Source organism: Oryctolagus cuniculus, chromosome 7, assembly GCF_051225735.1.
Source record: "Oryctolagus cuniculus isolate XC-2025 breed Fujian yellow rabbit chromosome 7, ASM5122573v1, whole genome shotgun sequence".
In the NCBI taxonomy this organism is placed as follows: Eukaryota; Metazoa; Chordata; class Mammalia; order Lagomorpha; family Leporidae; genus Oryctolagus; species Oryctolagus cuniculus.
In genome coordinates, this window is record NC_142873.1 from 62347058 (window position 1) to 62359669 (window position 12612).

General features: G+C 44.4%; 1 protein-coding gene across 2 annotated transcripts in view; it reads right to left on the minus strand.

The window, feature by feature from the left end:
* EEIG2 (EEIG family member 2) overlaps nucleotides 1–12612 on the minus strand; it is a 78439-nt gene that overhangs the window by 23458 nt on the left and 42369 nt on the right. Inside the window, exons 4-5 of one of the 2 annotated variants that reach the window (XM_002715816.6) lie at nucleotides 11469–11585; nucleotides 7302–7348 (exon numbers count right to left, since the gene is read on the minus strand). In XM_002715816.6, coding sequence (XP_002715862.4) covers nucleotides 7302–7348; nucleotides 11469–11585 — 164 coding nt within the window. The remainder of the gene's footprint in view (nucleotides 1–7301; nucleotides 7349–11468; nucleotides 11586–12612) is intronic. The other variant, XM_089300256.1, reaches the window with a different exon arrangement.

A 12612-nucleotide genomic window follows, 5' to 3' on the forward strand; every position in this document is an offset into this window, starting at 1 on the left:
CCCAAATGGCTGCTACGGCCAGCATGCTGTGCATGATCCAGAGCCAGGAGCCAGGTACTTCCTCCTGGTCTCCCATGCAGGTGCAGGGGCCCAAGCACTTGAGCCATCCTCCCCTGCCTTCCCGGGCCACAGCAGAGAGCTGGACTGGAAGAGGAGCAACCAGGACTAGAACCCGGTGCCCATATGGGAAGCCGGTGCCACAGGCGGAGGATTAACCAAGTGAGCCATGGTGCCAACCCCAAGAGAGACTGACTTCTATTCACTAGTTCACCTCCCCTTAAATGACAATAGCCAGGGCTGGGTCAGGCTGAAGCCAGGAGCTAGGAGCCAGGAGCTTCTTCTGGATCTCTCATGTGTGTGGCAGGGGCCCAAGTACTTGGACCATCTTCTGCTACCTTACATTAGCAGGCAGCTGGATGGGAAGCGGGGTGGCCAGGCTAGAATCAGTGCTCCAATATGGGATAGGAGTGTCACAAAAGCAGTGGCTTAATCCATGCACCACAACATGGGTCCTGTCACTGTCCTTCTGAAGTTTGCCTCTGAGCCTGTTACTTTTTCATTTAAAACCCTTCAACAGTTCCTTGAGGATAAAACTCAGACTCCTTAGAACAGCATAAAAGGCCCCTTACAGCCTGGCCTAGACTCTTCAATTACTAATAGCTATATTTGTAAATAATATAAAATACCTTGGTGAAGTGTCCCCTACCCCCAGAATTCAACATTTCATGAGAAAAACTGAAACTAATATGTAAAAGAAACACTAAAGAATGGAGTCTACTGGGGGCCAGTGTGGTGGCACAGTGGGTAAAGCCACTGCCTGCAGTGCTGACATCCTGTACGGGCACTGGTTCATGTTCCGGCTGCTCTGTTTTTGATCCAGCTCTCTCCTACAACCTAGGAAAGCAGCAGAGGATATCCCAAGTTCTTGGGCCCCTGCACCCACGTGGGAGACCCAGAGGAAGCTCCTGGCTCCTGGTTTCAGACCAGCACAGCTTTGGCCATTGCAGCCATTTAGGGAGTGAACCAGCAGACGGAAGATCTCTCTGTCTCTCTCTCTCTCTCTGCCTCCTTCACTCTCTGTGTAACTCTTTCAAATAAATAAATGTCTTAAAAAAAAAAAAAGAATGGAGTCTACAGTTATAGTCATTAACCACTGATGGATGACTCAGGCCTGCATGACTAAATTCTTACCTTTTCTTTTCTTTTTTAAGATTTATTTACTTTTTGAAAGACAGAGAGACAGAGATCTTCCATTTGCGGGTTCACTCCCTAGATGATTGCAACAGTCAGGGCTGGGCTAGGCTGAAGCCAGGAGCCAGAACTTCATCCTGGTTTCCACACGAGAAACCAAGTAGTTCAACCATCTTCCGCTTTCTTCCTAGGCAGATTAGCAGGAAACTGGATGCGAAGCAGAGCATCCGGGACTTAAACCTGCACTCCTATTATATAAGATGTGGGCATGGCAAGTGGCTGCTTAACCTGCTGTGCCACAACACTGGCTCCAACTCTTATTTTTTTTATGTCAGTTCCTTTGTTTTCTTTTCCCAAGTGGCCTCATTACAGTGTCTCCATCCCTCCACCTCTCAAGCCCATTTTCCAGTCTTTCAGAACTCCCAACCTCAGGCCTCCTCTCTCTCCCTATAGGTCTTCCCTGGCCAGCACTACCTTCCATCTGACACCCTTGTTCTGCATCAAGAAATCTGAAGAACTCCACCCCTTTGGGAGTGTCAGCCATCTGTACCATCTGCTCTAACCCTGGGGCTACTGAACATTACAGAGGAAATGAACGGGCCATTGGGAAGGACATCGCAGCAGCTTTAGAATCCAAAATCACAGCTGGGCCTTGGCAGTTCTCCTGTCTCCCGAGACAGCTCAGTCTTGCTCAATAACCACTCAGCTGAGTGTCTATCCTGTGCCAGGTTTTTTCTTTTTCTAATACTCCTTTTGTTCTGAAAAATTTTTAATATATTTTTTAAAGATTTATTTCATTTATTTGAAAGACAGAGCCACAGATAGAGGTAGAGACAGAGACAGGTCCTCCATCCGCTGATTCACTCCCCAGATGGCCGCAACATCAGGAGCTGCGCCAATATGAAGCCAAGAGCCAGAAGATGGCCCAAGTGCTTGGGCCCCTGCACCCATGTGGGAGACCCGGAAGAAGCTCCTGGCTCCTGGCTTCAGATTGGTGCAGCTCTGGCCGTTGCAACCATCTAGGGAGTGAATCAGTGGATGGAGGACCTGTTTCTCTGTCTCTACCTCTCTCTGTGGCTCTTTCAAATAAATAAAATAAATCTTTAAAAAAAAAAGAGAGAAGAAAAAAAAGAAAAAAATGTTTCTTATCACAAATGGCTTAATGTAGCTCAATTACAGGATGAAAGAGATGGGATTATTTTAATTTTAAAGTAATGTTAAAAACATATGAAAAGGGGCAGGCACTATGGCATAGAAGGCTAAGCCTCTGTGGGCAGTGCCTGCATCCCATACAGGTGCCGGTTTGAGTTCTGGCTGCTCCATTTCTAATTCAACTCCCTGCTAATGCACCTGGGAAAGCAGCAGGAGATGGCCCAAGTGCTTGGGTACCTGCACCCATGTGGGAGATCCAGAAGAAGCTCCAGGCTCCTGGCTTTGGTCTGGCCTAGCCCTGGCTATTGTGGTCATTTGGGGAGTGAACCAGTAAATGGAATACCTCTTTCTTTTTCTGCCACTCTGACTTTCAGATAAATAAAGTGAATCTTAAAAGAAAAATTGCTGGACTAGACAACTTACACCATTCTTTTCTGCTCTAAAATAATGTGATTTTCATCTATTTGATATATATTCAAATATAACGTGACACAAAATAATTTACCTTTTGCATCAGTAGTTCTGTTTAATAAAGCATGTGCAAATGCATGGGTATGTTACAACTCTCTTTTTCTCCATTGACACTTGCACAATTTCAGATATTCAAAAGAAAAACTAGGGCTCGATTCTTCTGAAATAAACTTTTATGTGTTTGAGATTAGGTAATGTCTGTTTATTCCTATGAGTTACAAAAGTCTTTCTTTATAAACTCTACCCTGTCAGAAGTACTTTTGTGAAGATAATGCAGAATATTAATGATCTCTTTTGAACTCTTCATTATCTGAGTTTCACAGAGAAAGAAAATGGCAGAGAAAGGTACAAAAGGGGAATATCCATATGAAGTTCATGAGAGTGCAATTTCTTCTATTAAATTTTGCTGATAATTTTATTACATCCTAAGTTGACTGCAGTAGAAAAAGTTACCTGAGAGACCAAAAACAGAGTAACAAAAATTATTTAGTTCCAAGGGAATAACAAGCAAAGAAGCCAAGAAATTATGTTTTGTGAGATGATAGCACAGGAAGGCTAAATTATAGGGAAATATTTTTTAATCAAGAATTGATGTGTATTAAAATATGTATTTTCTTTTTTTTTAAGATTTATTTATTTATTTGAAAGGCAGAGTTACAGAGAGGCAGAAGCACAGAGAGAGAGAGAGAGAGAGAGAGAGAGAGAGGTCTTCCATCCACTGGTTCACTCCCCAAATGGCCACATCGGTCAGCACTGTGCAGATCCGAAGTCAGGAGCCTAGAGCTCCTTCCAGGTCTCCTTTGTGGGTGCAGGGGCCCAAGGACTTGGGCCATCCTCTACTGCTTTCCCAGGCCATAGCAGAGAGCTGGATTGGAAGTGGAGCATCCAGGACTCGAACTAGCGCCCATATGGGATGCTGGCACTGCAGGTGGTGGTTTTACCCGCTATGCAATAGCACTGGCCCCTAAAATATGTATTTTCATCTTTATAAAAGAGTATGTAAGTAGATACTTATATGGACATTGCTTTTACAGCAAGAGCTATTTAAACACAAAGCTGATATTCGGGGAAGTATTGTTTACAATTCTAAATATAATTTTCTCGGATTTTTTTTTTTCTCTTTTAAAGAGGCAGGGAGAGAGAGAGAGACACAGAGAGAGAGACAGAGAGAGAGAGAGAATGAGACAGAGAGACCATCCTGACGATCTGTTAGTTTTGTCCCCAAATGCCTGTAATAGCAGGACTGGGCCATGTGAAAGCTGGGAGCTGGGATCTCAATCCAGGTGTCCCACATGGGAGACAGGAAGCTAACTACTGGAGCCACTGCTTGCTGCCTCCCAGAGTGTGCATTAGCGGGAAGCTGAAATCAGGAATCAAACCCAGGCCCTTCAATGTGGGCTGGGAGCATCCCAACTGGCCGCTGCTGCGCTCCATGCTTACCCCTCACCTTTTATCCTTAATGTCTTCACGACTGCCGAGAGCAGTCCTACTGTCCTTGTCCATTCAATTAATTCTTTTTTTTTGACAGGCAGAGTTAGACAGTGAGAGAGAGAAAGGTCTTCCTTCCGTTGGTTCACCCCCCAAATGGCTGCTACGGCCGGCCCCCTGCGCCGATCCAAAGCCAGGAGCCAGGTGCTTCCTCCTGGTCTCCCATGCGGGTGCAGGACCAAGCACTTGGGCCATCCTCCAAGTGCCATCCTCCACTGCCTTCTCTGACCACAGCAGAGAGCTGGAGTGGAAGAGGAGCAACCAGGACAGAACCGGTGCCCCAACTGGGACTAGAACCCGGAGTGCCAGTGCTGCAGGTGGAGGATTAGCCTAGTGAGCCACGGCACTGGCCTCAATTAATTCTTAAACTCTCAGAGAAGACTTCCACACATTTCCTTTTTTTCCCAAGACCATCACTTTACCTTCCACATCCTTGTTCTCTGACGATCACTTTGTTTCCTATTTCCCTAAGAAATCAGGAGCGATTAGAAAAAAACTGATTTACGTTTCTACTTCGCACACATCTACATCAGTAGCTGTGTTCTCTGCCTTCATCCCTTTAACAAAGCCAAGGATACTGTTCTAGCAAATATCCCTTTTTTTCTTCTACTTATCAGTGTACAGATACGACATTCTCTATTCAATCTTAAAAGTAAACTAAGCCTGTTGCACCCCACGTGCTCTCTTTACTTAGTTTCCCATCTTTCCATTCCTTCTGGTAAATTTTTAGTAAAGTTCCTCGTAAGAATTGTTTATACTTGATGTCTCCAATATTCTTCTCCAAAATTCTCCAACCCACTCCAAAACAGCCTTAGTCTAAAAGCATTTTTTTTAAAAAAAGATTTTATTTATTTGAAAGGAAGAGTGATAGAGAGATGGAGAAACTGTGGTGGTTGGGGGAGGGAAGGGAGCGATACAGATAAAGATAGAGAGAGAGACCCCTTCCATCTGCTGGTTCACTTCCCAAATGGCTACAATTGCTGGGGTTGGGCCAGGCTGAAGCCCAGAGCCCAGAACTCCATCTGCATCTCTCACATGGGTGGCAGGGGTTCAAGGCAGCCACCTTCTGTTGCTTTCCCAGACATTAGCAGGAAGTTCTATCAGAAAGCAGAGTGGCTGGGACTTGAACAAACACTCAAAATACAGGATACCTGCATCACAGCTGGTGGCTTAACCTGTTGCACCACCATGCCAGCCTGTCTAAAAGCATTCTACCAAAGTACTTATACAAGTCACCGACAGTTCGCATACTGCAGATTCGAGGTCACTCCGAGAGCTACTTCAGTAGTGGACGGCACAGGTGATTAATGCTCCTTTCCAAAACACTTTCTTTACGTGGTTTTCAAGGCAGCTCCCTTCTTTGCATTCTTCCTATTTCACCTGTTGTTCCTTTGCTGGTTCTTCCTTATCTCTCGAACCTCCAACACACAGGCATGTCTAAACCTCAGTCTGTGGTCTTTTCATTTTCTTAAGCTGTGTGCACTCCTCTGGATCACTTTATCAAGCCTCATGGTGTTAATTACCTTCCATATGCAGATGATGCAATGATTTCTACATTTATATCTCCAACCTGGGTCCCTCTACTGAACTCTGCAGTGGACACACCCGCTGCCCACCTGACATACCCAGCTGGATATTAACTGGGGATCTCAAAGGAATCATGTCTAACACCTACACTCCCAGCCTGTTCCTCTTGTAGTCTGTGTTGTCAGTAAAAACAAAACAAAACAAAACAAAACCCATCATTCTTCCAGTTAGCCAGAGCCCAAATCTGTTCTGAAACAGCCTCAGCTGCCTATATCTGTCCTCATTCCCTTTGTTGATCTCTCAAACTATTTCCTGTCTAGCATCCCTAAATCAGGTAATTTTATTCCTCTGCTCGAATCCTCCACTAGCTTTTGTCTCCTTCAGAGTGTAAGTGAAGCCTGACTCTCTATCTCCTATTGTCCTCCTCTTCATTCATTCTGCCATGGATTTCCTGGCAGCTACATGGACGTACCACAGACTCACTCAACACTTCTGTCCTCTTCTCCTCTACCCTGAATGCTCTTCCCTACATACCTGCAAGGCCTGCTGCCCCCTCCTTCAGGTTTCTACTCAAAAATGATCTTAACAAGGCCTTTCCTAACTGACTGGCATAGAACAGGCACATTTCTCTCCATTACTGCCCTGCTACCCCATCTTATTTTTCTCTACAGCATTTAGCAATATCTTTAGAAAGATTTATTTATTCAAAAGGTAGAGTTACAGAGAGAGAAAAGGAAGGTGGGAGAAGGGGAGGGGGAGGGGAGGGGGAGGGAGGGAGGGAGAGAGAGAGAGAGAGAATTTCTTCCATCTGCTGGTTTACTCCCCAAATGGCCACAACAGCCAGGGCTGGGTCAGGCTGAAGCCAGGAGCCTGGAATTCCATCAGGGTCTCCCACATGGGTGTTGGGGCCCAAGCACTTGGGCCGTCTTCTTCTACTTTCCCAGGCACATTAGCAAGGAGCTCGATCAGAATTACAGCATCTGGGACTCATATGGGATGCTGGCTTCTCAAGTGGCAGCTTAACCCACTGTGCCACAATGCCGGCTTCATCAGTACCATCTTTATATTATATATTTACTTGTTTGTTGCCTATTTTCCTCTTAGGATATAAACTCCAATATGGCAACAATTTAGTATATTTTGTTTACTGCTATTTCTCTAGTAATTAATTGCAAAATTAATAGGCATTTGTTGAAGAAATGAAACCACTCACAGAAATCAGATTAAAAATTTTAGTTTGCATAACTTCACTCAAAAACTGAAGATGTCTTAAATAATTTATAGTGTGGACAGCTCATTTGGTAATAGGTACAGGTAACTTCTTTGAGAGTCAGGTCAGTCTCCCAGGATAGGAACTACCCCTTCACTGGTACTCACCTGTAAACATTACAAAATAGTATTGTAAACATTTAAAGAAACTAATCTCTGCTATATTTTCAGATAGAAAGCCCATTTCTTGGGCATCAACTTACGTTTTAAAACATGGATCACCAGACATCAGCTGCATACTTATTAAAACCTAAACACAAGAACAAGAAATATCAGATTATAAAAGATTTCTTGAGAGCAGAAGTCATGTTCTGCTGATCTGTGCTTTCACAGCACCTCATCTAATATTTTCTATTTAGAAAGCATTAAATAAAATGACTGTTGAGTCTGATTATGTCCAATGTGAAAGAATTCCTTTATTCAGATACACAGTCTCATGCCGCATGATGATGTCTTGGTCAGTGACAGAAGCGTATAGGACAGTGGTCCTGTAAGATGATCGTCTGGTGACGTTGTAGCCATCACAGTTTGTGTAACGATGACAAAATCATCTAAAGATGTTTTCAAGAATGTATTTTCAGAGCTGGCATTGTGGCATAGAAGGTAAAGCTGCCGCTTGTGACACCTGCATCCCATAGGGGTGCAGGCTCATGTCCCAGCTGCTCTACTTCTGAACCAGCTCCCTGTTAATGGCTTGAGAAAAGCAGTGGACGATAACCCAAGTGTTTTGGGCCCTGCTACCCAGGTGAGAGAATCAAATGGAGCTCCTGGCTTCAGCCTGGCTCAGTCCTGGACGTTGCAGCCATCTAGGAAATGAACCAGCAGGTGGAGGTGCGTGCTCTCTCTCCCTCCCTCCTTCTCTTCTCTCTCTCTCTAACTCTTTCAAATAAATATTTTTTTTCTTAAAAAGAATGCATCGGGCTGGCGCTGTGGCATAGTGGGTAAAGCTGCCACTTGCAGTGCTGGCATCCCAAATGGGCGCTGGTTTGTATCCCAGCTGCTCCACTTCCGATCCAGCTCTCTGCTGTGGCCTGGGAAAGCAGTAGAAGATGGCCCAAGTCCTTGGGCCCTGCACCCGTGTGGGAGACCCAGAAGAAGTTCCTGGCTCCTGGCTCCTGGCTCTGGATAAGCTCAGCTCTGGCCGTTGCGGTCATTTGGGGAATGAACCAGCAGATGGAAGACCTGCCCCGCTCCGCCCCCCTCCTCTCCTTCTCTCTCTGTGTAACTCTTTCAAATAAATAAATACATAAATAAATCTTTAAAAAAGAATGTATCTTCATTGTTAAGTGATGTATAACTGTACAGTAAAAATCATTAAGAGTCAAAACCTTATAATTGCAAAAGTCAGAATAGAAAAGATGGAAGCAAAGAGTGAGTGCTTCACCTCAGCTTCCTGTGGGTATGTGGCTTTGCTGATCTAGCTCCCCTGCCTTTACTCCCAGATTCCTCTGGGGTGTGAATGCCTGGATGTTTCCCTACAACCTGCCATGTGGATGTTTCAAGGGATGCCTGCTGGTGGCTTCTAAGAGCAGAAAGCTTCAGCCTTCAGTTAGAACCTTCGAAAGCTTTCTGCAATGCTGCCCTTCTTTACCTGCTGACCACCATTTAAGAGGCAGCCACAGGACCTTTTCACATCCTAATCGGAGTAATAATGACAACAGGAACAATAACATTAACAATCACAGTTTGAGAATTCATTACGTGCTAGGCATACACAGCTGTCATATATGCATTATATATTATATGTTATTATGTTCATAGGTATAATTTCATGTAATCTTTGATACTTCTATGAAAGAATAACACTTTAAGTCCAGAGAGCTGACGTGATCTTTTTCAGGATCAGACAGTGATAAAGGGCAGCACAAAGGTCTGAATCTAGGACTGCATATACCTAAATTCATGATCTTAATGGATAAAGCAGGCTATGGACATTCCTGCATGTTTTCCAGTTGATGGCTGTCATGTCTCTTATATAACCTTACTCCACTCAGATCTCTTTACTCCGGTGACTCCACTATTCTTTTTCCCTTTCAATGCCAAACCTATCCTGCTGTGCTACCTTTCTCATCATTTCTTCTTTTGTAGACCCCCACATCTTGCTTCCAACATCAGAACAACACTCTGAAGCAGATGGAGACAGAACTCAAAGCTTTCAAGCAATTAGTGAAGTAGAATAAAGAAATGGGTTAGAGGAGATGAGAAGGTGGTTTTTTACCTTTTGTTTAAAAAATATAGGGGCCAGCGCTGTGGCGCAGTGGGTTAAAGCCCCAACCTGCAGTGCCGGCATCCCATATGGGTTCCGGTTCAAGTCCTGGCTGCTCCACTTCCTATCCAGCTCTCTGCTATGGCCTGGGAAAGCAGTAGAAGATGAACCAAGTCTTTGGGCCCCTGCACCTGTGTAGGAGACCTGGGGGAAGCTCCTAGCTCCTGGCTTCAGATCAGGTCAGCTCCAGCCATTGCTGCCATTTGGGGAGTGAACGTGTGGGTGGGAGACTTATCTCTCTCTGCTGCAGCCTCTCTGTAACTCTGCCTTTCAAATAAATAAATAATAAGCACTAAAGAGAAACACCTTAGGGTCATAAAGTGGAACATTAACTCTCTTCACTGCTTCTGTAATTTGGACAGGTTTTCACCCTAGCTGGCTAAATATTTCAGGGGTGTGGTCAATGTATGGTTTTTTTTAAAGACTTTTATTTATTTTATTTATTTGAAAGTCAGAGTTACACAGAGAGAGACGGAGAGGCAGAGCAAGAGAGAGCGAGAGGTCTTCCATCTGCTGGTTCACTCCTCGAAATGCTCATGACGACTGCAGCTGTGCAGATCTGAAGCCAGGAGCCAGGAGCCTCTCCCGGGTCTCCCACATGGGTACAGGGGCCCGAGGACTTGGGCCATCTTCCACTGCATTCCCAGGCCACAGCAGAGAGCTGGATTGGAAGTGGAGCAGCCTGGACTCAAACTGATGCCCATATGGGATTCCGGCATTGCAGGTGGCTTTACCCGCTACGCCACAGCGCCAGCCCCAGTGTATGATTTTAATACTGAGTCACATTTCGTCTTTGATGGCTCAAGGGTGTTTCAAAAAGTTCATGGAAAATGGCATTAAAAGATGTTTAGTTCACTGCAATTGTGAAATCCAAGTGTAGTTTTCATGACATGCATTTTCCATGAACTTTCTGAAGACCCCTCATGTATACTCATGCTTATTTATTTATAAAACCTTTTATTTTGGTTATTAAAGCTCATAGTTTGTGGTGGGCATTTAAAGCATAGCAGTTAAGATGCACACACCCCACATCCCGTTATCTGGGTTTAACATCTGGCTCTGCCTCTTGTCTTTAGCTTCCTGCTAATGTAGACCTGAGAGGCAGCAAGTAGTTGGGTTCCTGCTACTCACATGGGAGACCTAGACTGAGTTCCTAGCTCCTGGCTTTGACCTGGCCCAGTTCTCGCCAGTATGGGCATTTGGGGAGTGAACTAGTGGATTTGAAGCACTGTCTCTCTTAAAATTAAAAATTCATAGTTTTATTCAGATTTCATTAGTTTTTACCCTAATTTCCTTTCTTTAAGATTTATTTATTCACTTGAAAGAGAGAGAGCGAGCTAGAGAGAGACAGAGAGTCAGAGACAGAGAGACAGACAGAGACACAGAAAGAAATACTTTCCATCTGCTGGTTCATTCCCCAAATGGCTACAATGGTCAGGACGGGGTCAAGCCAAAGGCAGGAGCCAGAAACTCCATCCAGGTTTCCCACATGGGTGGCAGGAGCCCAAGAATTTTGGCCATCTTCTGTTGCCTTTCCAGGTACATCAGCGGGGAACTAGATTGGAAGTGGAGCAATCAGGACTAGAATAAGTGCTCTGATGTTGGCGTTGCCGGTAGCAGCTTAACCTGATACCATGACACCAGTTTCCTATTTCCTATCTTTAAAAAAGTTATTTATTTATTTATTTACTTTCCTATTTTTTAAAAAAGTTATTTATTTATTTACTTACTTATATTAAAGATAGAGTTACAGAGAGGGAGAGGGAGTGGGGAGAGAGAGAGCGAGCGAGTGAGCGAGAGCGAGAGCTCTTTCATGCACTGGTTCACTCTCCATATGGTTGCAACATCTGGGGCTGGGCCAGGCTGAAGTCAGGGTCTCCCATTTGGGTAGCAAGACACCGATCATTTGAACCATCACTGCTGCCTTCCCTGGGTCTGCATTAGTAGAAAGCTGGAGTAAGGAGCTGGAGCCAGAAATCAAACCCATGCACAACGATGTGGTATACAGGTGTCTTAACTTGAAGGCTAAATGCTCACCCCATTCATGCTTATTTGAAGGCAGAGAATCTCATTTGTTGAAAAGGAAATCTTGAAATGTGCTTACTTTAAGAATGGAGTTATCCTGTCTTGTATTTTTGGTATCATAGCCTTCCAGTAAACAGCGCCGAGTGGTATTTCCTGATCCAGCAAATTCTGCCAGGTTTAGATCTGTAAAGCCAAGCTATGAAAAGAAAGAGATTTACATTAACAGAATATTTAGCAGGCTTCTATCATTCTCCTTAAAATAAACATTCAACCCATGCCCTAGACAAGTTCAGTTGTATGAAGTTTCTGCCATTTTAATAATACCATCCTATTTCACTTGCTTTATATGCGCTTTTAAATTGGTTCACTTTTCATAAAAATGTAATACCTACTCCATTCGTTTTTAAATTAGATTTATTTATTTGAAAGGTAGAGTTACATACAGGTAGAGGTAGAGAGAGAGAGAGAGAGAGAGAGAGGTCTTTCATCTGCTAGTCCACTCCCCAAATGGCCACAATGGCTGGAGCTGGGCTGATCCGAAGCCAAGAGCCAGGAGCTTCCTCTGGGCCTCCCACATGGATGCAGGGGCCCAAGGACTTCAGCCACCTTGTACTGCTTTCCCAGGCCAGAGCAGAGAGCTGGATCAGAAGTGGAGCAGCCAGGACTCAAACTGGCATCCATATGGGATGCTGGCACTGCAGGCAGTGGCCTTACCCACTATGTCACAGTGCCGGCCCCACCTATTACATTCTTGTCTTAAACAATCAGATCTTTAAAATCACAGATTTCACATGCCAAATACATTCTTTCTACATATATGAAAATAAATATATTGCTGTTGAAGTAAAAATAATATGTATCAACCCAAAAATCCTTACAAGTAGCAGCAGTATGGAAGCACTAGCAAATCCACAATGATCATCTGTATACACAAAAAGAAAGCGTCAGACTCTCCTCCCTCTATTCTGGCTCATGAAGTGACCACTGGGAACTGCAGAGAACTGCAGACAGCTGCAGGTTATTGAGTTCTCACTCTCCATGCAAGAGCTAGAATGATTTGAGTGAATCACAACTTTCTTCAGTATAAGTCCCTTCTCTTTCATCACCTTCCACAACATTTACTCTGCTTATCATTCTTGAGCCGAATCTCTCTTTATGGAACCCACTTCCTCTCTTTCCCATAGCTCTTTCCCACATGAACCCCTTCTGTGGCTACCCAGAAG